This window comes from Silurus meridionalis, chromosome 7 (genome assembly GCF_014805685.1).
Source record: "Silurus meridionalis isolate SWU-2019-XX chromosome 7, ASM1480568v1, whole genome shotgun sequence".
NCBI lineage: Eukaryota > Metazoa > Chordata > Actinopteri > Siluriformes > Siluridae > Silurus > Silurus meridionalis.
The window spans coordinates 18,109,162-18,135,621 of record NC_060890.1 but is presented as its reverse complement, the minus strand read 5'-3'; the positions used below and the strand labels follow the sequence as shown (position 1 = coordinate 18,135,621).

Genomic DNA, 26,460 nt, shown 5'->3' with positions numbered 1-26,460 from the left:
CAATTATTGTAGATATACAAAAAAAAAAATAAAAATAAAAATAAAATTCAGGTGCGTGTCCATGAGCACCCATAGCACAAAATATATATCATTTGTTATTTTGCTTTAATTAGCACATTTATTTTCTAGTTTAAACCATCATAAAATGAAACTTTCCAGCATATGGCTACAATTTTTCTGTACCAGTGGGAAATAATTAATATATATCACAAAAATTTATAATAATCTCAAATTGAACAACACACATTTTAAAGCTGCACACCAGATCAGGTGAGGTCAGTTAAAAATCAGTAGGGAGGGGAAAGATACAAAGCCTCAAATACAAATTATATCTTTAGTGGAAAAAAACATTGAGCTCAAATAAGAATATTTATATATATATATATATATATATATATATATATATATATATATATATATATATATATATATATATATATATATATATATATTATATTCTTATTTGAGCTCAATGTTTTTATTTATATATATATATTAAAAAAAATCAACTGTGCACCAAGATAGCCTGATTATCACACAGAACTGTGACAAATTAAAGGGAAAGCATTTTCAAGAGTGTTGGGCCACCATGATCTGCCAAAACACCTTCAATCTGACTTGGCACATATTCTCAGTGTCTCTGAAACTGTACTCAAGTGATGATCAACATTCCTACAAAAGATATTACCTCAGTCAGCACTTTGATGATGGTGGTGGTACAGAAGAGTGATGTCTAGCACATGAAATGTTACATCTTTCATGCTAGACTGCCACAGCACAACAGACGTACTGATTTCCTTTAAATCCGTCACCTGTGTGTGTAATATTTTACTATATATAATCAGGCTACTTTGATACTTACATACATGACCGTACGTAAGTACACAGGCATGACAGGCATGAGCAACATTAAAAGTTGTTCAACACTATACATGCATGTTTGTGTGTATGTGTAAACAAGGGGTACATTCATCCACAGCCAAGTGTCCTGCAAATAAACTCCAAACGCCTAGGATCTTCCAGTCATTCTCACAGGCAGGTTAACGTCAAACCAAAAATACTGTTAAATTAAAGAACAGTCAACCCAATGTCAGACAAAGAAAAATGCAAGAAAAAAAAAAAGAGGGGTGGAGTAGATTGTGGGGCAAACATTTACCCATGAAACATTTCAGTATGCACTGGAGATCTACTGGAAGATTGTTTGCTCACCGTTGTACTGGCAAACATCAAAATATTATATGCATGCATGCAGTTCAGTGTTGTTGCTTTAGAAATACTTTACCAACCTTAACCCTCTCAATTACTTTATTCAAAGTCATGCTATTCCCCTGTAACCAAAACTAACTGCAAATAATAACAATTACACCACTGATCATAATGAACAAAAAAAAAGCTTTAATAAAAAAAGCTTTAAAATTCAGAATTGCTTAAAAATTAAGTTAAAATGTTTTGTGTTAAATGGTTTTGTATAGTACACTGTTTTTGAGGAAGAAAAAAAAAAATATCAGAAGGCAAGCCACAAGTCAGGACAAGAAGAGAAATGAGAAACCGAGCAAAAGGATAAGAATTGGAGGTTTTATAGGAGAATTTGGAAGCCAGTTCTTCTGGAGCCCCAATTATTCTAGTTTTTCTACTGCACAAAAATAGATTTTACTTATTAAAACAGATTTAAATCAAAGGCTGCAGAATGTGAATTCAGCTCAGGGTCCTTTAGAACTGGATTGTGAAGATCTGTTTCATCATGAGCACCACAGGAAGAAGTGGAAGGTCAGCACTCAAGGCCACCTAAAACCCAAAAGCTCACCATATATACACTCCCTACAGAAGTTCATTTTCCCTCAAGTTGCTGAATGCACATGTCCTAGTTAACGCTTGTTCTAATGAGTGCTACTACTTTTTTTGTTTGACTGCAAACACCAAAACTAGTATCTGACAAAATATAACTGCTAACAAAATGCAAAAGGATATATAAGGATCTTCAAGCAGCAGGATGACAAACGAGAGAAAATCAGAGAAGAGTGTAAATGCAGGGTTTAAGAAGAGTTGGTGGCATTTGGCGGCTGAACATGGTGAACGCTCTGAAATAAGTAATGGCTATCGGTCAGGTCTCTGGAAAGCTGTGCATGCGTAAATAGAGGGGTAGAGCCTTGACAGTGAGACAGTGGAGGAAGTGCAGGGGAAGCTCATCATGCTAGAGCACCCTGCAACATTGACAGAGGTTCAAACACCTCGCCTCTCCCTTTTAGTGCTCTCGCTGGTGCTGTAGATTGTCCACCAGCCGTCAAGACCAGAGTCTCTCCTACAGCTCAAGAAGCCACAAATCCTCAGTCTCGTCATTACTCTTAACTTACAGTGGGAAGGGGGGAAAAAAGTATGAAACAAAAAGTGAAATTATTTTACTCTTTACCATACAATGGTGTAGTTCTTAAAAAAAAAAAAAAAAAAAAAAAAAAAAAAAAAAAAACTTGCCATTTCTGTAGATTCCTCATGTCAAAAGAAGTGTTTTGATGCGTTTCTGTTTTCGGTCCTGGCTTTGAATACTTCCTATGAATCTCTCGGAATCAAAACCAAAAAATGTGAGTAAAGATTTTCTTTTTGTGTGAACTGAGGACATTCCTGTGTGAAGACTGCAGTCATGGGTGTCCTCTGGCTACCACGGGTCGTCCAGGTCACCTCCACTCTGCGACAAGGAGAAAACAAGAGAGGAGAAGAAATAAGAGATCCAAAAAAAAAAAAAAAAAAATTACAGCGGTTGAAGTGCCTAAGAGGAAGCAAGGAAACAGCAGTAAGGGCAAAGCACGTGGATTGGAGAAAAAAAACTAAATTATTATTATCCAAAATGCAAAATGGAAGTTATGCAACTTAAGCAAGGGGTATATTTCAAAGCATTCTGATCATTCTGGCAGATGACTTATAAAGCCTCCTCAACTGAGTACCCAATCAGAAGACTATTTTATCAGGGACATATAATATTAAGAAACATGGTGTAAATAAAATACAAAACAAACAAACAAAAAAATTAACCTGAAACTGCCCAGGCATATTCTCAATACAAGAAGATACCTCATAGGAAATGTGACAGAACCTGCTTCAGTGGAAACAAGGTGGAAAGAGAAACAGATTTGGTTATACTGGAACAGAAGAATGAAGAAAAATTATTCTTCCTTAAAAATTGTAAAATGCACGAGGGAACACAGCTGTGATTAGCAAAATATCTGAAAATAAAATCACCAATAGTTCAAGTGCAATTATATTTTTCAGAGTTGTAATTTATAAGTCAGATGTCCAAATGTTCCATAAATGTATTTAATTATTAACATACCTACCTGCCCAATGAAAGCATTAAGAAACTACTGCTAATAGAGCTTTCACAACCACTTACCATATGAGTTTTTTTTTTACCAAGAAACCAAGCAACAACAAACCAGCATACAGATCAATTGTTCAATGCAATTTATTTAGAAAATAACTGCAGAATCAAACAAACTGAAATAGCACAGACTTGCTAGATCACAAACCCAAACCATAAAAATAAGTGTATTGATTACCGAGAGCTAATAAGTCAAAAGGGGGGGAAATTATACATGCAGCTCTGCTCTTATTTAGGAGCAATACAGCATAGAATATGCATTTAGTTTAATATTCAATTAACTTAAACAGCACTTTTGAAAATAATTTCTACATCCCTTTTACATGGGGGGGGGGAACAAAAAAAAACAAACAAAAAAAAACACGAAGGTGATATTTTTGCCCACTTAAATTTTGTGAACATGATCAAAATATCCAGTTCACACACACACTGACAGATAAGCAATCATGTGCAAATGATGCAAAGACATATCTCTGTGATAGTAATGCTCTGTCAAATACCCTGAGGATTGTGATGTGGTGATGAAGAGAGGCCTAGAAGGCCAGTCATCAGTTGTTAAAGTAAAGAAAATATGCATTTTATTTAAACGAGATATAAGGTTCCATTATTATTTTATTAAGAACTTTAATAGTGTAACTGCATTTACATATATGTGCTTTCAGTGACGACTCCCTGGTGAATTCTTATTCCTCCCCAAACATTTAGAGACAACAGCAAACAAATATGAGACTTTGATCATACACATAAGTAAGCAATGAAAGTCTCACATACTCAACTCAATACTTTGATAAGTCATTAATATACTGTTCAAAACCAAATGAATGATGTGCATATTTGTTTTGTTTTTCGCCTTTTACTAGACAGATTTTAAACCCCACTTCCAGCATCACAATGATGCAAAACGTGATTTCTAACACACACACACACACACACATCCTACAACCAAAATGCAACATGCACATGCAGTGCATTGCAAGCTGCATGTGCTGTTTTGAACAAGAAGTGACCAATGTCCTTGGCAAGCTCCAGTTTGTTTAATCCATTTTCATCTTTGTCCAAATAGTGTAAACACAGAAATAACATCCAAAAGAGTCGTTTACCCCCACCACCATCACCACCACCTATTTATATTGCAAAAGGTCAATTCCATGGCACCACTGAAATTCTCACTTATGACTAAATATAGATTCTACAAGGACAAATTGAAATCAATTCTAAGTGCTTCACATGAGAAAAGTGCTGACTTGTAGACAGTATTGGAATATGCCAAGGATATTATTTACAGTTACTGGGCAGGTTTTCTCTTACAGGAATAGTGATCTAACGTTTCTCTTTATTGACATTCCTGCTGAGGAATGACTGACCCTGATTTTGGGCCACCAAATTCTCTCCTCGTTATTACATACATACAACCAAGTAATTAACTAAAAACCTGCACGGGAACTGTGCTGGAAGGAAGGCGTGCCATGGGGTTTTCAGGAAGCCGACTAGTGCTCTGAGCCAGGGAGAAAGGAAGAAAATTTAGGGTCTGAAAATGACTAAATTGGGAACAAGGGTCATGCGACAGGAGGATTGGAAAGCTCGTCAAGTGCTGATGTCATGGCTGCCTCCTCTGCGCTGTCCTCAGAGTTTAGAGACTCGCTGGCAGTGGACGGTGGGTGTGAGGGACGCTCCTCCTGAGCACTGGACAGCCGGTAGGTGGAGAGGGCTTGTTCCAGCACATGGCGATACTCGCCCCGGTGACTGAGACGGAACTGTCGCAGAGCCTCCAGTAGATGGGCAGCAGCACTGCTCTTTTCATCATCTCCGGCCGCACCTCCCTGGTCGTCCTGGTGCAAGACGCCAGCGTCAGTGGACAGAGCAGGTTAAGAGAATTGGACCTGATTAGCACAGGTCACCTGCCCAAGATCTTACACTGCCCTCATCTTGGCTCATTTTAAATGACTCAGAATAGGGTTCAGCAACAAAGTTGGGACAGACCCAATTCTGAGAAAGCTGAAAGCTGCAGTATGTGTGCGAGTGTAGGAGTGCGAGGATACATACTGAACACAACATGTGCAAGCCTCTGATCAATAACAAAAAAAACTCAAAATCTCTCAGGCAATGCAACTTTCCTGGCATTCTTAATTTAAACCAGGTGTCTAACAGAGATGAAATGCACAAACACAAAACATTATAAGCAACACAAGTATACTCAAATAAAATCAAGAGACAAGAAAAAAATACAAGGATTGTCAAGGAGGACATTACATATTCAAAATACTTTTAATCAGCCTGCCTTAAAGAGGTGTATGCTTGACTTCTTTCATAAAACATACTCCTGTTTTGAAAACATCCCATCACCAGACCATCACTGTAACTGAATTTGACCGATACCATATCTGGATTGACAGTTCTTGTGTGCAGGTGCTTTAGACTTGGCTGTGTGTTTACAATTTGAGACTAAGAGAGTTACTCACCCCATCATCTTCTCTATGGGGGTTAAGCCTGTTGTATACGGCCTCAATTAAACTGCGCCTGATAAGTGAAAAACAATTGTGCTTAATAAATGTCATAGAAACGTTCTCAGATAATCACCACTGATTTGCTTAATTAGAAAATTTAAATTTATACATTCAATGTTCACCCCTGTAAACTCTGACAAGATGCATAATATTGTGCAACACTAATATTTGAAGTTCTCCTACTTGCTCGCAAGACCACCTCCTGGTGGCAAGTTTGAGACGTTCTCGGCAGAGAGACTGCGCATGACACAAGCCAGGTCCGGAACACCTTCCTCTCCTGACTTCTCCATGATCTCTGAAAGGTAAGACAGGCAACAAGAATGTTACACAGACAGGCACGGCCAGTGACCCATAACAACAGATCATTTTATACACGCAGAATGGAAACACACCCGGATGCATCATTCCTGCAGACACAGCACTTGACATTTACATGTTTCCAGTGTGGTGTTATGAGAGCTGAGAATGACAGAAAACTGCTTCTAATAGAACAGAGTGACAAATATAATGCATCACTGTTCCTCCACTAATGTCTCTAATGTCTGGGCAACATCTGTGAAATGATGATGCACTGATGACAGGCTCATAAACCTTCACATCCATGAGACTTATGACTTCTGGGGTAACTCAAAATTTCTTAAACTTGCCAAACACTAAAACTGAGAACAGTCAGAACAGGGAAAGACACGTGTCCTATAAAAGGAGCGCAGGCCAAACTAATTTACACAGAACACCAGAGGAAGCTTGTAAATGTTTAAAAAACCAGTCGATGAAGAATTGTGCTGGAGCCTACACTACTATGTGAACTTTCCATCAATTCTTTACTTCCCCACATATGAACAGTTTTTACATGTTGATAAAATCGTGACCAGTTCCTTTTACCCTCAACACGAGACTCCAGAAACTTGTCCAGTTCTGCCTCCTTCTTCACTGCCTCCTCCGATACCTTGGGTGCATTTGGCAAACACACTAGCACAACACTCATGTTGTCACGACTGCCCTGGATTAGGGGGGAAGCAAAACAAAAAATAAATAAATAAAAATACAAGTTGTAATTACTATAAATCTCTGCATGGAAATGCAAGACATGTATTTATACTGAGACACTAACCAGAACATTAAGCAATAACTGAAATGAATAAGAAAAAAAATAACCCTTTATCTTGCATCAGACAGACATAATAGAAGGAACACTTGCAGTATTGCCAAATATTTTTAGAAAATGACAAACGAAAGAGGAACAGCTAAACATTAAATAAACTAATACATCTATGAAATGCTCAAGTCACACACTGCAAACATTCTTTGGATGGCATACCAGGGCATTCAAGTCAAACTGGGGATTTTGTGTTTATTAAATAAATTAACAAATTTCAAGGAGCAGAAACAGCATTTATTTTTTGGCATATTTTTCCCTGCTACATTTATACACTCCTAGTGTTGAACTAATGCCTGGAAAGATTTGTCAGTACGACTGAACCATCCTAGGACAGCCTGCTTCACTTCATCATCAGTGTTTAAATGCGGTCCTCTGTGGAACTATCCAGGATCAGACTCATAACCTGATTGTGACAACAGAGGTTTTAGAAAACTGACATTTTTGACATTGCCGCAATGTTTCAAAGAGCCGAAAAGTAAATAAACAACAGTGGGAAATGACACAGGTCAAAGTGCCGTACATTTTGCTCATGCACAGTACGAGGATGTAAGCATTTTCAAATGTTTCAGCGTGGATAAGCAACTTTTGGGAAACGAAAGTGTGGATGTGGAACGTTTTTAGATTTTTAATTTTAGATTAAAAAAATAAATAAACAAACAAATGGGGCAATAGCATTGAAACATTTACTGTGTTCTTTTTTTCATACTAATAAAGACCTGGAAATCACTCAAATTAAATTCCATACTTTTCCAAAATGCGTAAGAAACCTGACAAGAAACTTCACCACATGCTGTTCCATCCACACGATGTTACCTGCCATCTTAATTAACTGTCATTGGACTATCAGTAATAGGAAAAACTAGCCACTTACTACTATATGTAGTTTCGCCACGCTAGCATTCATTTTTATACCTGTAATACTGAAAGTGCCGGTTTTACTTGAACGCCCCTCGTAAAACAATTTCTTATGCACTATTTAGGTAATAGCTTGGTTTACAAAACACAGATACCTTGTAAAAATGTCAATTTAAATAAAAATAAAATAAAAAAATAATTCACTCTTACTTTGTGTAGACACGTGTCCACCACAGAGTTACAGACTTTCTCCAGATCATCGCACACCTCCAGACGAGAACGCACAAATTCACACAGTTCCTCGTTGCTCATGACATCCCAGATGCCGTCGCAAGCCAGAACCACAAACTCATCCTCATCAGGAACACGAGGAATCTCAAACACCTCTGGCTCAGGTGACACCAGCTGCTCTGTGGGTCCCTTGCCGTCCACACACTTGTAGTCATAATCACCGAGGGCACGTGACACTGCGAGGGAGCCGTTGACACGCTGGATCATAACGGAGCCACCGGCATTCTGGATGCGCTCTTTTTCACGGGGGTTGCAGGGCTTGTGGTCCTGAGTAGAGAAGCGTACCTGACCAGCACGGCTTAACACGGCACGAGAATCGCCACAGTTAATGAAATAGAGGTGCTCAGGTGAAAGCAGCACGCCCACAGCTGTTGAGCCACTACGGTCCATGCCATTACGCAGCTCAGAAAAGTTGCGCATGTACTCGTCTATCTTCAGAAAGCCAGAGCGAATTCCACTTTTCACACCTTCCACCGAGTCTCGACCAGGTCGGAAATCCTCACTACTGCTGATAATGTGCTCCAGCAGATGTTTTGAGCAGTAGTTGGCCACACGTGAACCTGCATGCCCGTCGTAAACGGCAAAGAAGGACCAGTCATCCAGGCCATGAGGAAGGCCCACCACTGCTGTGTGAGCGTCCTCCATCTCTACCCGCCAGCCCTGCATACTGCTCAGACCAAAACGCAGGCCATTACCTGCACCGTGGGCATTATGCTTCTCTGTTTTGGGCTTGTCCAAAAATGCCCCCATGCTTAGGACACAATCTGCAAATAAGAAAGGATAGATTATGATTATTTCTTGTTTAAAGGAAATTTTATTAAATGTCAATACAATCTGTATATTTTAAACAAATAATTTGCATTTTAATTCGAAAGAATTTGCTCCTAATATTTTTGTTACTTTACACATGAGGCATTACACAGACCTTACAAACGGTACATATTAAATGAAGTTTGGCAATATAGCAACATTTCCAATCTCATTTATTCAGAACTCCAGCATTTCTGACTGAATCATTTGGAATGTAATCAACAGGATCAATGTGTATGAATTGACGGATGATCCGCTGTGGCGATCGGGAGCAGCCAAAAGATGAAGAACAACAACAATTGAATAAACAATACTAAAATACACTGCAATCCAATTTTAAAGTAAATAATAGATAATTTAGCATTTATACAGCAGGTTTCTCCAAACAGAATTTGATTACATAATTTACAAATTTAAAATGTTGCTTTGATATTAACAAGGGCACTTGCTAATGTACAGTAATCCCCCGTTCCAAAACCACCTCCGATAAACAAAAAAACATGAAAAAGCAGATGCCACCCTAAAAACGCTATTTTGTGTATACAGTACTGTACTAACATTTTACTTCATTTTATAATTAATTATATTTTTATTAATAAATTGTATTATTTCAAAATAGAACTCCATAAAAACAATTCAAATGCAATTCTGCGATAAACCGGGGGTGCGAGATTATATATATATACATACATACACACACACACACACACACACACACACACAAGTTCTCCCACTGAGAAATCACGGAGGGGTCTGAAATTGTCATCTTAGGTGCATGTCCACTGTAAGAGACATAATCTAAAAAAAAAAAAAAAAAAAATCCAGAAATCACAATATGATTTTTAAACTATTTATTTGTATGATACAGCTGCAAATAAGTATTTGAACACCTGTCTATCAGCTAGAATTCTGACCCTCAAAGACCTGTTAGTCTGCCTTTAAAATGTCCACCTCCACTACATTGATTATCCTAAATTAGATGCACCTGTTTGAGGTCATTAGCTGCATAAAGACACCTGTCCACCCCATACAATCAGTAAGAATCCAACTACTAACATGGCCAAGACCAAAGAGCTGTCCAAAGACACTAGAGACAAAATTGTACACCTCCACAAGGCTGGAAAGGGCTACAGGGAAATTGCCAAGCAGCTTGGTGAAAAAAGGTCGACTGTTGGAGCAATCATTAGAAAATGGAAGAAGCTAAACATGATTGTCAATATCCCTCTGACTGGGGCTCCATGCAAGATCTCACCTCGTGGGGTCTCAATGATCCTAAGGAAGGTAAGAAATCAAGCCAGAACTACACGGGAGGAGCTGGTCAATGACCTGAAAAAAGCTGGGACCACCGTTTCCAAGGTTACTGTTGGTAATACACTAAGACGTCATTGTCTGAAATCATGCATGGCACGGAAGGTTCCCCTGCTTAAACCAGCACATGTCCAGGCACGTCTTAAGTTTGCCAATGACCATTTGGATGATCCAGAGGAGTCATGGGAGAAAGTCATGTGGTCAGATGAGACCAAAATAGAACTTTTGGGTCATAATTCCACCAAACGTATTTGGAGGAAGAAGAATGATGAGTACCATCCCAAGAACACCATCCCTACTGTGAAGCATGGGGGTGGTAGCATCATGCTTTGGGGTGTTTTTCTGCACATGGGACAAGGCGACTGCACTGTATTAAGGAGAGGGTGACCGGGGCCATGTATTGCAAGATTTTGGGGAACAACCTCCTTTCCTGCATTGAAGATGGGTCGAGGCTGGGTCTTCCAACATGACAATGACCCGAAGCACACAGCCAGGATAACCAAGGAGTGGCTCTGTAAGAAGCATATCAAGGTTCTGGCATGGCCTAGCCAGTCTCCAGACCTAAACCCAATAGAGAATCTTTGGAGGGAGCTCAAACTCCGTGTTTCTCAGCGACAGGCCAGAAACCTGACTGATCTAGAGAAGATCTGTGTGGAGGAGTGGGACAAAATCCCTCCTGCAGTGTGTGCAAACCTGGTAAAAAAACTACAGGAAAGTTTGACCTCTGTAATTGCAAACAAAGGCTACTGTACCAAATATTAACACTGACTTTCTCAGGTGTTCACTATGTCTCTCATAGTGGACATGCACCTACGATGACAATTTCAGACCCCTCCATGATTTCTAAGTGGGAGAACTTGCAAAATAGCAGGCTGTTCAAATACTTATTTTCCTCACTGTATATATATGCATTGCTAAATAAATACCCAATAGTGAAAACCAGTCCAAAGCTGTAATTCACTAATACGCAAGGTTTTTTTTTTCCTTATGAGTTTGATCCCCAACCTAAACTTGGTATTAAAGATTAGAGTAGCTTTAAGCTGCTTTCAGCATACATAACCCCTAAGTCCATTACATGCCTCCACAAATAGCTACTGAAATATATTACTAAGCCATTAGACAAATGGCCCTGAGGCTGGAGCATGAGCTATGCAATCACTGCTCTAAGTATTGACACAGCAGCCAAAAACATTGTATCATCTGATCTTTCTATGTAATTCATGGAATAGATATTTTTTGGCACTGATCTACTCAGTGTGCCTCTCTAGATGCTTAACACAAGCCATTGCGGCTGCTTATATCAGCAAGAAAAAAAAGAAAGCAAAAAAGTAAATAGTCAGCATGATCTAGCTCTACTATAAACTTCATTTTACTGGAGTTCCAAATTATTGGCTGTGACTAACTGGAGATTCAAGTTATTCGTTAACAGCTACAATCAGTGACTGCAGTCTCCAAGGGCAAGCCCAAAATTGCACAGAAGACTGGCTGGCTGATGCTACCATTGCTCTCTGCTATGCAACACCAAGCATGGTATGCATGCATCCAAAAAAGGCTGTTAAGTGCAGCAGTACACGATCAAGGCTGGCTCTCTGGAGAACGTAGTGATTGTTGTGCATCGTCATGGCTGGAACTGCCAAGGCTGTCTGCTTGGCCATCCCACCTGTTTAGAGGACCACACTATTTATAAGCCCTACAAATGTAGCTTGGGTTACAAACTGCAGCAGTCGAATGGGGGAAGGATGATGCACTAGGAATGGGCAAGACCTAAAAGTAATTCTATTTTATAAATAAACTAAGCAAACAGAACTCATTGGCAATGATGTCAACAGGGATGCCACAAACCAGTTAAGTCATTCTTCTAACATATTTGTATGCCTGAAATATTTCTAAAATTTACTTTAAATGCAAAAAAATGGTAGTGAAAATAAAAACCATTTCAAACGTGTGACCTTGCTGTGATCTTGACCATATTTTAATCAGTTAGTGTGCTGGTTTACAATTAACTGCAAGAAATTAACAAATATACAACCACTGGTTTTTTTTTTTTTTTTTTTTAAATGTCGCTCCAAAAAAGAGTAGACAGAAAAATGAACGGACAACCAAAAAATATTTGGCCACCACCTAGTGGCAAAGGCTAAATAAATAAATAAATATTGCATCACCTCTGAACTGCCCCACATGCACATACCCAACCCCTATGTGCTAGCATGTTTACAGATGTGAGATGTGTACGCATCTATATATGTACACAAAAAAAACCACAAAATTGTGTTAAAACGAGTTTGTGATGCCCTGGCTCTATTGGTTTCAATAGCCCATTTAGGGCTGTAACGACTCCTCAAGTAACTCGATTACAATAATTAATCAAAGAAAATTAATTTGCATCGATGCTTTGTTTAGTCCATTTAACTAAACACTGAGCTCCGTGTTTCCCACAGACCATTATTACTGACGCACCAACCGGCAAACTCTGGAGTAGAGACGGGCAAAGACAGTAAAATACTTGGGTGTACGGGCTGCAGAAGAATAAAATCATTTGCAGGACTCCCAAAAAATGGTCTTTATATATATATATATATATATATATATATATATATATATATATATATATATATATATATATATATATATATATATATATATATATATATAAAATAAAAAAAAATACATTACTAAAAACAAACTTGTGTATCTACAGTACAAATGCAACAATTACAACTAAAATAACTTACAGGCACAAAGTTGGAAGCAAACCCTCGCATGGTTCATGTGCGGTAGACTACACACCGAGGCAAAACGTCTGCAGTGAAAGACAAATGTGAATCGCTGAGCGCTACAGATATCACTTCATTATTACAGAAAGGGACATCAACAAAACCTGGGCCTGTTTTTTTTTTTTTTTAGATGTTCTGAAAAGTTCCTTGTTCATGTTCATAGTTTGAACAAAAAGTCAAACTCAAATGTCAAAAGTTTTTTTTCACTATTTTCATTTATATTCAAAAGGAAAGCAAGTGAAACTAAAAAGCAAAGTAGCAAGAACAAGCAGTCAGTGCATTGAAAAGAAATGGCCCTGCGGACTTTTGCGGGACAAAACTTAAATATTGCAGGCGGGAGAGTAAAAAAATAACATTTTAGTGAAGCACGTTTTTAAAGCTAGCGATAAATACATGGATTTAGCTCGTGGAAAATTTCAAGCAGCTTTTCCCAAAACAAGAATACCACATTGGGATACTGTGCGAGATTTAATAAAAAAATACGAGTGAAAATAATTATTTAATTAAACTAATAGTTTCCCATAACTTACTCTACATGGCCACTGCAGAGGAACTTTTTGAATGAAAATGTATTTTGATGTAATATGGCTGTTAAATGCTCTAAATAGGTTTATTCTTGTATGCAGTTTCAGCAATGAAAAAAAATATTTCTAAAAAGAAAAACTAATTACTTGTTTGTTTTAAAGAGACCCGTCTTATTTTCTTTCTCTTAGTGTAGCACTTGATAAAGAAACAGTACTTTTTATCCGATAAATCGATAGAATACTCGTTAGAATACTCGATTACTAAAATAATTAATAGGAGACCCAGAGCACAGTCAGTGTTCCAATTAATCCAAAAGGTGTAAACCATATCTTGAAGGAGCTGGTTTTGCGCATCGGGTACCGTCAAGCTGGAAAAGATTCGGGTCTCCTAAATTAAGTGAAGGAAAAATCAATGCATCCAAGGACATCCGATACAACTGTGTGCCCAACTTGGTGGTAACAATTTCCTGATACATTTGTCCATATAGTGTACGTTATATATGTAATAGTATCTCCTGTTAAAGTGTAAATTTGATGTTGGTGTACATTTCAGAAATTTACTGCATGGCCAAATGTTTGTAGACACCACATCATACCCACTTGTGCGTTTTACCCAATTGTGCGTGAAACAACCCATTTCAGATTCAGTCCCTTTCTCCATGAAGTTAAGAGTCACAACAAACTCTTCTCGGAAGCTTTTCACAAGATTTTACAGTGTGGCTGTCGGGATTTGTCCAGTTAGCTAGAAAAGCATTCATGAGGTCAAATACTGATGTCTGGTGTAAAGGGCTGGAGTGCAGTTGGTGTTCCAGCTAATCCCAAGGATTTTCAATTGGGTTGAGGTCAGTGCCCTGTTCAAAACACTGGAGTTCTTCCACTACAATCTTGGCAAAACAGATCCACTGAATGAAACCTGTAACCCTACAGCATACATACATTCAATACAATTATGTTTTTAAAAAATGTATAGCAACAGTTTGAAGAAGAACCGCATTTGGATGTGAAGGGCACAAGCCAATGAAGATTTATCCATAGAGAAACTGTAGGAAACGAGCTATTACAAACTGTTACTTTCATTATATGCCAAAAACAATCACAAAATCCCCACAGTAACATGGTGCAACAGTAAACAGAAAAAGAAAAAAAAGAGAGAGGGGAAAATTGCACAACACATTATCAACATAATACTTTACTGTGCATTATCTTTAAAGTTTAAATCTGAGAGCCTGCTGCAGAAATGGTTAATATATTTATAATATATAATACTTGGCCTTTCAATTTTGTCGATTATTTGTTTCTGCAACATTCATAATATCTTTAATTGTCGTTAATTATCATCTAACATTATCTGTTGAAACATACACTGATTAATTTCAGTTTATATTAATAAACATAAAACGAATCCAAATATGAACAGGTGAAAAAATTAGGAATGGGGGAGAGTTTCCTGCTAGTGTCAGTTTAAAGTTTTCAATATAACTCCACAACTCCTAAGCTGAAGGATTTCCCTCATTATCTGTTACTGATTGTGGGCAGCCTCTTTTTAAAACTGACAATCAATCTTTTCTTTTTAACATAATATTGTATTACTGGGCTACAACATGCAAGAAGCATCCCATCAATCTTGTAATTCAATTCTTTAATAAGGTTACAGGAAGAGAATTGCAATCTCTACTGGATACACGTCTTTAGGCATGTTGAATACAATGCAAGAAAGAATAGTCATTGACATTCTCACTCCAGGCCGCACCTTCAGGTAGCATGCAATGTGTTGAATCACCTAGGCATCAAAACATAAAATGAACATGGCTCTTTATTTCAAGACAACTGCTCCTATTGGCTGAGTAAATACAGTTTGTTGCCTCAGCCCAGTTTTTACACTTAATGCTTCTTACTACACCTTGCACTAGAATTTCAAGTCAACACTCATGAGCGCACAAGGCTACACAACAGACGCCCACCCAGCCACCAATCATACACAAAACCATAAAACCGTTCTGCCCCTGAAACCTGTCACTGACCAGTCATTCAATGCAAACCACAGAGTGAAACCAGATATGTAGGTCTGCAGTGCAAACATGCTGCCAAGAAACACAGTATCTGTGAAAAAGGGAAGTGAATGTTATACATAAAGATTTTGAGTTTCAATACACTCCTAAATAAGAAATTCACATCACTTAAAATGGTCTTCTTGATATTTGAGCACAGAATCAATAGTCTATCTCAGGCCATACTAATTACAGCAGAATAGTCAAAACCTTAGAGTGCATGTGTCAAAAAGTGCAGATAATTATCAGTTTATCAATATTAGCAATTATCTTCTGTAAACTGTCTAAAAATTACACACAGTCTGTAACTGCTTGTTACTTTCTGACTTTCTACAGTTTGCTTCTGATCACTGCACTCCGCAACATCGTTTATCTGTAATAAATGGACATTTGGTGCAACCCAGATGAGTTTGGGTTTCCTCTTGAGTCTGGTTCTTTTCAAGGTTTCTTCCGTATGCCATCTTGGGGAGTTTTTCCATGGCACAGTCGCCACTGGCTCGTTCATTAGGGACAAACTTACACTTAAAAATGAATAAGATGTAATTTATATCTATATCTATATCTATATCTATCTATCTATCTATATAAGAATTTTCATTGTTAAAAGCACTATACAAATAAAAAAAATTTATTGAATTAAAGTCAAGACTGTACAAATTAACAAATTATTAGCTGCAAACTGTAGCTGTAATATAAGCAATCTCAATTCATGGCAGCATGGACAAGGTAGATTAAAATATTATAATGTAGCAAAGAATAAAGATTTGCCGCTCTGCCATTAAGTCAGAAAGCAGAATTATATAGAGATGATTTTTATGAGTCACAAAACTATTGCAATCGTTCCAAACCCTTTTCAGCTACCATGCCTGTGTGTCTAATCACCAAGTCCATGTGTAATATTTACAGCTCATAGCCAATGTGTGAATGATTCAGTGCTGTGAAATAAAGCGACTTTCTTTTTTTGTGCAAACTTACACTTCAACGGATTTAGGGTCGACTGTTTTGGACTTAAGATAAATCTGCGAAATGAAGAATGCCTATCCATTAGGCAGCAAACCTTTTCAGACGGCACTGAATTTTTTATTTCTGCTAAATTAATAATGGCACTCAATAAAAGTTAAGCTGTCCATTAGTGAATGTCCATTACTGCTTTATTACAAACAATTGGACAGTTTGCTTCTGTTATAGAAAACTTGGTCCAGCCAATATACAGAATTAGTAAGAAAGACTACTTTCAAGAAAGAAAAAAAAAAAAAAAAAAAAAAAAGGTAACTACTAGGGGTGTAACGGTACACTTATTCCTACCAACGTTTTTTCGGTACAGGGTTAATAGTTAAAATCCGAGTTCCCTCAGGAACGTATTAAGTGGCGGACCGCAAGTTTGTTTAGGCTCCGCCTCGCACTTCCAGTGCATTTTTTAAATAATTTGTAAACTTAAACATACACAACAATGCCAGGGGTATAGCAAAAAATTATAATAATAAATAAAATAAATACACACAATGAGCAATATATATGTGTGTGTGTGTGTGTGTGTGTGTGTGTGTGTGTGTGTGTATATATATATATATATATATATATATATATATATATATATATATATATTTTACACATATATACATATACACACACACACACACACACTCAAAATTAGAGAACACTTTCAGATACCTCCCAGTTATTGGTGTTAATCTGGCACCTGGTGCTAATCTCCTTGATTATCTGTAAACCCCTATTTAACTGGCAGCCTACCTTCCAGTTTCACTGACTCTACAAGATGGTGGGCCGTTCTAAAGAGAATCAAAGCCTCCAGCAGCAGGTTGTCCAGATGAAGGCCAAAGGGATGACCCTATCAGCCATAGCAAGACAAGTTGGTCATTCCAAATCTGTGATTTCAAGAATATTGAATCTTTACAACATCACAAACTCATTCAAGTCTGCCAAGAAGGCTGGTCGTCCATGGAAGATAAATACAAGAGAGGATACTGCGGAGGATCTCAATGGGCAATCGTTTCCACACTGCAGCTGGAATTACTCACCATTTCAGCGCTGAACAGGGTAAGGATCTGTCTGGTCATACAGTGTCTCAACGTTTAAGAGCATTTGGACTAAAAGCCCACTCTGCAGTGACCAAACCTCTCATTAGCAAAAAGAATCAAAACTCTAGACTAAGCATGTTGTGTGGACAGAGAAGAACTGGTCCAAAGTTCACTTCAGTGATGAAAGCAAGTCAAATTGATTTGGGTCTGATGGGAAACATTATGTTCAGTGACAAACTGGAGAAAGACTGAACCCAAAGTGTGTAAAGAAGTCAGTGAAAAGTGGAGGAGGAAGTGTCATGGTTTGGGACATGTTTTCTGCAGCAGGAGTTGGGCCTCTTATACAGCTACATGGCAGAGTGAATGCAAATGTTTATCAGAACCTTCTTCAACAACATGTAGTTCTTTCCCTGCGTTCATCACCCAATCAGCCCACAGTGTTCATGCAGGGCAATGCTCCATGTCACACAGCAAAACGGGTAAAGCAGTTCCTTGAAACTGAAAACATTGAAATAATGACATCGCCTACCCAGAGTCCTGATCTCAACCCAATGGAGAACCTCTGGAAAATCCTTGGCGACAAAGTTATGGCCGAGAAACCCACTACAGTCACCGAACTGTGGAGGAGACTGGAAAAAGAGTGGACCAAAATCACACCAGAGCAGTGTGAGAGACTAGTGCTGTCCTGTGGCCACAGATGTGCTGAAGTCATTCAGAGCAGAGGCCTGTACACTTACTACTGATTGCTGACTGTTGTAACCTTCAGAAAATGTTGTTGTAATCTTTTTCCATGCTACAGTCATTGTTGTTCTCTAATTTTGATCAGTGTGTTTTCTGCGAAATAATGTTTTTTTTTTTTTTTTATAAATGCCTTAGTTATTTTGTGGAAAAGGTGTTCTGGTAGTATGGTATAGACAGGACAAAAACTTCAACTGTTGAGCAGTGAAGATGACATTATTTCAGAATTGTTCAATTGTTTATAAATTGTTCTCTAATTTTGATCGCCTGTGTGTGTGTGTGTGTGTGTGTGTGTGTGTATGTATATATATATATATATATATATATATATAGGGCATGAAAACCTTTGTTCAAGTATGCTTCATATCTTTAGAAAATTAAACATTAAATCCAACACACACACACACACACCTGTATTATGCAAACGGGGTCTAACAAATGTAAACTACTTAATTACATTTTTCCATTTATTTAATACATTTAATTTGTGCCAATTTAATTGATTACTCAATGTAATCAATATCAAATTAATGAAACACTATTTATATAATATATAATTTATTTAAAATACTATTTAAACCAAGCAAGCATTTTATTTAAAATTGTTTTAAAATGTAAACTGTTCAAATGTTGATCACAAATGTTAATAATAAACTATGTTAATAAACTAAAGCAATTTTGTGTTTTGCATTTCAAGATGTCGTTATTACTCCATAATTAAAATGCGTTTCATTTTTTTTCATGTTATTGAAATGAAAAGACTGATCCAACCTCCATACACCTCCAATTACACAAGCACAGCACACCAAACAATTTAATTGTACAAATGGGAATATATATACTAAATAGAAATATTTAGTATATTGCCTCATCCATCTGCAGCACAACTCAAAACATGTTTCTGAATGCAAGTGTGAATTGCATCAAGTACAACAAACAGAAATGGATTTTAGACTGCATATCTGACTGAAGTCAAGCCAGCTGTGGTAGTCAAGCCAGCTGTGTTAGCAACAGGATTGTACATTTATATGGTGATTTATGATAACTACTTTCGAATGACTATGCTACTTTTGCTGTTAATTCTGGATGGTGTGAAAATGTTACGCAATAGAGTTTTATGAGTCGTTCCAGTGTCGTTTTTTTCCAGCTCAGGCAGGTTAAAATGAAACAAAGCTGCATGCTAAACCTTGAGTTTTGGGTTCTTCTCAAACAACAGTATATCAAATGGAAGATCATTAAATTGGTTAATAACATAATGACAAAAGCACACTTTGAAAAGTTCCATCACATCTGAGAAAAATGAATGTTTCCCCAGCTCTGACCTTTTTTTTTTTTTTAAACCGGGATCGTCCATGGAATGAATTATTTTCAAAATGATTTTCAAAATATATGCCTAGAGCAGTGTTTCCCAAACCATCTAGGAAGGTACTCATTTATTTTCTATCCAACAACTAACCTGTTCCAGTTAATCAGGTTCTTGTCTGGTTAGTGTTGGCATAATGAAAGCTGTGAGAAAGACAGAGCAGGTAATTAAATAAAAGTTTAAAAAAGTTTGAGATGCCCTAGATGCACGCTCTCATTTGTTTGTTATACATTCTAGATATGATTTATTTAATAACAAACACCACCACACAGTGGCCCTAGAGTCCTAAAGGTTTTATGGGGAAGCAGCAGCAACGAGTCAAATTAGAGACACCTGTTTCAGCCATGTTGCTTTGGTGATGGATTAGGGGTGTTCCAGATTTAAAATGTAATGGTATGTCAAACTTTTCTAAATATAATCAGATATAAAAGATTGAATCCCTTAATTATTGTGAGCAGAAGTGGTATGCTGAGCCATGGGGAAAAAGAATCAACCCTGCTCAGCCGTGTGCAGAACCAAAAATAGGCCATTTAGTGCTGTTAGGGTCAGGATCTGCCATCTACTTGTGTATATGACAGCCATCATGTGTGACAGCAGAGTTAGCAATTTCGTATTTGTACTACTACAACAGATTAAACATCCAAAGTCTAGGGAGAAACAACGGTCCACAAGCCTCAGGTGATACAATTAAACAATTGTCCATCTTTAATTAGGAGCATGTGTCATTGAGACTAGATAAAACCCACAGCTTTGTTAACCGCTGACAGGACTCACACTGATTTGCGTCACACTGACACTTTGGTATATAGCAATGTTAACCATAGCATGTCAATCACCAATGAGAGGGAATTCATACAGTATGCTGAGAACCTTGCAGCCATTGATTCATTCTCCTTTTCATGTTTACGCAGGCAAAAATTTACCTGTTGCAGATGTCCTTTGAATTTGTTTAACCATCTACTGCAGAGGCTCACCAACATCAAGAACCATTGATAATTTCTCCACTAACCTTCTTGGCAACAACTGCTATTGCCAATATTGAATCTTTGTACATGATCTTCCTTGGCTCGGATCAAAGATAACTCACCGATACAGATCGCTGACACTTCAGCAACCCTTATCCATTAGCATGCAGCACAAGTCAGCAGTTTGCAAAGAACCACTGCCTGCTTTAGAGGTCAAAAGTTTTGCAGACTGGTCACAGTCAAATATGACTTTATGACTTTTATGCTAGTCCAAACAAAATTACCAGACCTTATCTGATAGATATTAAGTAATACAGGTAGCATTGATTCTCCCCAAATCAATCATGAGCTTGCATTACTGTGTACCGAGTTGTCCGTGTCAGTTTCTTCTTGGTTCTCAGGTATGCTCCCATGCCAGTAGATAATAAACTGACTACACAAAATTGCTCCTAGGTGTGCATGAATGTTTGTGTGTGCGAATTTGTATTGCCCTGCAATAGACTGCCGACCCACCAAGGGTGTGTTCCCACCCCACGCCCAATGTTCTTGAGACCTAAATCAACCCTGATCAGAATAAACAGTTACTGAAGATAAAGAAATAGGCTGTGCATATTTAGCTAATACCTGACCTGCACAATTTGTCTGCATAAAATATAAACCAAATGGGAATACAACTCATTCAAAAACAATGAACAAAGCCAAACACTAACAAACAAAGTAATTTATACACAAAAATTAATACACAGGAACATGGACTGAAAACTACTGTGTAGTGTAGAAGCAATATTGGCAGCAGTATGGTGTCAAAGTCTGCTGCCATAAATATAAGGTCAGGATGGTAAAAGTTTATCACCTTATACTGTAGCTTGAGTATGATTAAAACTGAATCCCGCTATATCTACATGTTCAAGTGCAAACTATTTGGTCAAGAGAGCATGATGCTTTTCACAAAACAAAAAGTAAAACTGAAAACTGCTGATTCAGTGCAAAACAGTACAGGAAGATAGAGAAACACTCTTACAATGCAGACGCAGATAGACCACCTGTAATTGTAAATCACCCCAGGACCCTACAGGAGCTACAGGACCCAGGACCCTACAGACAACACTTCATCTTATAAGCATGGCTAAAATATGCTTCCTCAGAGTCAACAATGCTGTGTCACACAGTGCCACTACACACTCAGAGATAAGCACTATCTACCCTCTTCCACATACACAGATACCCATTATTAGATGGGGTCACTGCAATGTACAAGGTGAAGTAAACATGCAGCTCAGCCCAGTAAGCATCATCTGTAAGGTGGATTCTTTTCTGTTGCACCACTCTAAATGCTCCCTAGTTTGTTTTCATGTCTAGGAGGTTGTTTTAAAGTAAAAAAAAAAAAAAAAAAGGAATCTATTATAGGACTGATTTTAAGTATGCTTATAACAGGGTTATCGCAGTGGCAAATGAGAAGATAAACTCCCATCACAACCTAATCTATGATTTTTTTTTTTTTTTCATTTATTGCAGTGTCTGTTTAATACAATTAAATCATACAGGTGAGGAAAGGTATCTAAAAGTTTTGAGGGACATACCATACTACACTACACTATACTAGACCACAATTCACTATACCATAATACACCACACTACTCTATTACACTACACTTTACTATACTACACGTGGTCTTAGTGTTGAAGTGAAATGATGGTATGCACGTAAAGAACTGAATGTCTGAGGAGTGTGTAAAAGCAGTGCGCGGACCAGGGAATGAAGGCCTCACAGGCCTGGTCAGAAGCACGGATTATTCTTACTTCAAAACGTCTGCTAAACATTTGTATTTTTTCTCTCCAATAAATGTACTTCCAAAACAATGCAACACAGATACAGCTAAAGTGAGCCCAGAAGTCAGATATCACGTACTGTACAACAGAATATGAAAGAATTAGCTAACTAGCCAAGCGCCAGAACATAGATGTGTCTTTTTAAAAAAGGAAATAAAACCAGGCTGGTTTGATATCTAGGGTTAAAAACAAATACATTCCCTTGTTTGGGAAAACACGCACACTTTATTGGTAAACAGTCTCGAAAATATTAAATCAACGTTCAGTTTTTAGAAGTTTGATACACGACGGATGCCCGACAACAATCACCGCGATCAATAGAATAACGTGTTTTATTACACCGAAAACGTGTAAGGCACGTGTAGATAGTTAAAGTGTTGAATATAGACCCGAATACACGACAGTAAACGAGATGGGCCCCCGTCAAGAGACGCTGTTACACAACACCTCCTCCTCCTCCACACCACCGGTGAGAGAGAGAGAGAGAGAGAGAGAGAGAGAGAGAGAGAGAACAGTGCGCTTGCGCGTGTGCGCGCTAGCGCCTTAGCTAACTAGCTAACCTGTTTAGGTAACGATGAAAGCCCAGGCCGTGTTAGCGTCGGCGCTAACGAACCTGACAGAGCCACGGCTAGCGTTCAGGCTAGCTAACCGAGCTAACCGAGTCGCGGACGGCTAGCTCGAGTTACTCACCTTATAAAATACCGCAGGTACACAGACTCCGTCCGACTTCTGCTCTATAATCGGTGGTCAGTTTATCCCAAAATTCGCTTCTTCTTCTTCTTCTTAAAAAAAACACAATCAAACGGATATATGACTTTACATGAGCGCCGATAATTCCGTTTTCAGTGTTTCACAGCGTAAATTCTTTGGCATTTTAGAGCCAGTTTTTTCCGCCCTTAAACAATTCACCGTCTTAAATCAGAAATGATTGAAATTCTGACATGAGTAAAGGTTCCCGGGGTAAAATAAAGAACTGTGCGGACACTGAAAATGATCTTTCTCCCATAGACAGGGCCAAGCTCTTCATCGGGTCAGAGTCTTGTGAAGGGGAGGGCGCTCGCGCCGGATTTGCTGAGCGGCTTCAAACTAACCCCTCTGATTGGATAGCATTACTGACAAACAGCGCGCATGATGGGAAATCGTGGAATCCTATTGGCTCATCACTTGTCATTTGTCTGAATTTTCACAAATCAAATTTGTATCATGTAATTCAGGGATTCTAAAACTTTACACACCCAGAGCTGTCGCCAGTTTTCAAAGATTTTATATGCAGGATTTATTTCATGGATACAATCTGAATATTTAAATCTAACTATTCATGTACCAGCACAATGTTTATTGAAGGCATTTGAGCTATTTATTACTGATCCTTGCTACCACTGACTCAATCCAGTTAAAATATATGTTATTGTTTTCTTAACTTTTAACTAATAGTTCTTAACTATTGTTTATTCAAGATTCACTTTCATTGTATGGTGTAACCAATTGTTTCCTTTACATATGACAATCAACTCTTGAATCTATTATTTAATTCAATCAGCCATTGTATACTGGATATTTTCTGTTTGATTTTCTTACCATGGGGAAATCAGCATTGGCAGGTGTTGCTGTTTGAAAAGTTGCACAGTCTTGTTTTGAACAGTCGTTTCTACATCACAAAGATACCAAATAAAGTTGACACTGGGTAGGTGATTGAATGTTGTTTCTTATGTGTGTAAAACTACTGGGAACTGTAATCCTACAGAAATTCGCTGTTCTGTTACAATGGTCAGTATGGATTCTGGGAATAAACTATGAAGATAAGAGTACAAAATTGATAACCTATTATTTGTTCAGGTTTGCACAGTTTTCTTTGGGTTCTTTCTTTTCCTCCCAACTTTCAAAACGGGTGGGCAACTTAAAATTGTCCCATTTTTATACAACTGAGCAGTTGAATTTTAAGGGCCTTGATCAGGGGCCTAGCAGTGGAAGCTGGGGGTTACTGAGATTGAACCCACAACCTTTAAATCCAAAATTCAACCACTTAACCACTGCTCTACAAATTCCCTACCTACACGAATAGGTGGATTACCTGTAGCAATTGACAAATCGATTAAATGCTCATATTCATTGTCTTAGTGTGAAACTATATGAATAGAGACTTCAATAATTACAGCCTGAATATAAAATGAGGTTAAATCTCTTTTACTAATAAAAATTCAGAGAACTGAGTGGGCAGTCATTGACTGCTTGACAGCACCATCAAGTGGTCACCAGTAGTTTAGAAAAGTCAGTTCTATAAGCCACACTACACTGAATTGATTCAACACTGAAAGGTATTTACTGTATAGCAATATGTTTAGATCACTTTCATTGATTCTGATGTTATGTTACATTGTGTGTATCAGTTACAGTTCAGTCAGTTGCAACATATCAATAAAATGAGCACTGACTGACCAAAGGCACCCACTACTAGGCAAAACTGGACTAATTTAACTTGGCCAATGTCTTTGGCCTACTTTCGGCCATGAAATTCCTTGCATTCTACAATAATTATACATACAACTATACACATATACAATTATATATTACACACACACAGTGGACATGCACCTAAGATGACAATTTCAGACCCCTCCATGATTTCTAAGTGGGAGAACTTGCAAATTAGCAGGGTGTTTAAATACTTATTTTCCTCACTGTATGTATATATATATATATATATATATATATATATATATATATATATATATATATATATATATATATATATATATATATACAGTACAGACAAAAAGAAAACTCTTTGAATGAGAAGGTGTGTTCAAACTTTTGGTCTGTACTGTGTGTATATATATATATATATATATATATATATATATATATATATATATATATATATATATATATATATATATATACAGTGAGTATTTTATAAAGAAATAAAATAAATCAAATTATTGCAATATGTTTGAATGATAAACACAAATATTAATAATAATAAACTTCGCTAATAAACAATGACAAGCAATTTTATTTATTTTATATATAATATAATCTTGCTAAGATATTACTTGGCAAAAATAATATTTAATGAATAAATTTTAGTAAAGCAGATGTAATAATCTTACTTTTGTTCACTTGATCATGCAAATAACACTTATAACATATGCATGGACAATGACATGGAAGAAGCACTTTTCAGCAAACATTATTCCACTGTTTCTGTAATTTATGAGCGATTGCTTCTGATTAGAATTTTTATGTTTTCTCTGCGTACTAAAAAACGTTTACTTGAAATTCACTTATAATAAAAGAGTAATCACAGTCATAGAGGACAGTCAATAAATGTTTACCTGAAACATATTAATTTTTCAGTCAGATGGATTTGTAAATTATCCTTGATATTTTCAAAATTAGGACTGCATGTTTAAAGGTGTTTAAGTGTTAAAAGTGTTTTTAGTTAACAAAACATAAAATCCATAACCTACTTTTTAAATCTTTAAAACTGTAACATTCATTCACATAAAAAAATATATCTAACAAAGTTGTATTTGTGCATGTTTTTTTCCTGTTTAAATTTGTTGCTGTGTATACTATTATTGCTTCCATTTTTACATACAACAATATTTAGATTAAAGATACCCATCACAGGTTACAGAACAGCTAGCAGTGGAGCTGATGGTGGAGTGGATAAGGCTTATGAACTAAACCTGTTTTTTAACAGGTTCAATTTAGTGACCTGCATATTGCCTTACTCAGGCTTACCTGAGAGCTGCAGAATATCCCCCCTCCCCCCTCCTAGCTCCTTTAGTGGGGGTTCCACTTAACAAGCTCAGAAACATGATGATGCTGTGAAGCAGTTCACAGTAGACTAGGTGACAAAACAGCTAAAGGGACTGC

General features: G+C 37.3%; 1 protein-coding gene across 2 annotated transcripts; it reads right to left on the bottom strand.

Annotated features, from left to right (window-relative positions):
* Positions 1–98: 98 nt before the first annotated feature.
* Positions 99–23,972, bottom strand: ppm1bb (protein phosphatase, Mg2+/Mn2+ dependent, 1Bb). Of its 2 annotated transcripts, none has more exons than XM_046853728.1 (6): positions 23,269–23,972; positions 8,099–8,943; positions 6,757–6,874; positions 6,058–6,169; positions 5,830–5,887; positions 99–2,680 (listed from the first exon to the last, which is right to left on the bottom strand). In XM_046853728.1, exons 2-6 carry the CDS (start codon positions 8,927–8,929, stop codon positions 2,651–2,653), a joined length of 1,149 nt encoding a protein of 382 aa, XP_046709684.1. In that variant the 5' UTR covers positions 8,930–8,943; positions 23,269–23,972; the 3' UTR covers positions 99–2,650. The 2 variants fall into 2 exon arrangements, with proteins under 2 accessions (XP_046709684.1, XP_046709683.1); XM_046853727.1 differs by lacking the exon at positions 99–2,680 and adding an exon at positions 3,439–5,199 and having other exon boundaries at positions 23,269–23,968.
* Between the last annotated feature and the right edge of the window lie 2,488 nt (positions 23,973–26,460).

Bases quoted from the DNA above. Each gene is read 5' to 3' on its own strand.
- ppm1bb (XM_046853727.1), bottom strand. From the start codon at position 8,929: ATGGGGGCATTTTTGGACAAGCCCAAAACAGAGAAGCATAATGCCCAC. The intron at 6,875-8,098 runs GTAAGAGTGAAT...CCCCTAATCCAG, and splicing joins TGGACACGTGTCTACACAAA to GGCAGTCGTGACAACATGAG. The intron at 6,170-6,756 runs GTAAAAGGAACT...CTTACCTTTCAG, and splicing joins TCTGGAGTCTCGTGTTGAGG to AGATCATGGAGAAGTCAGGA.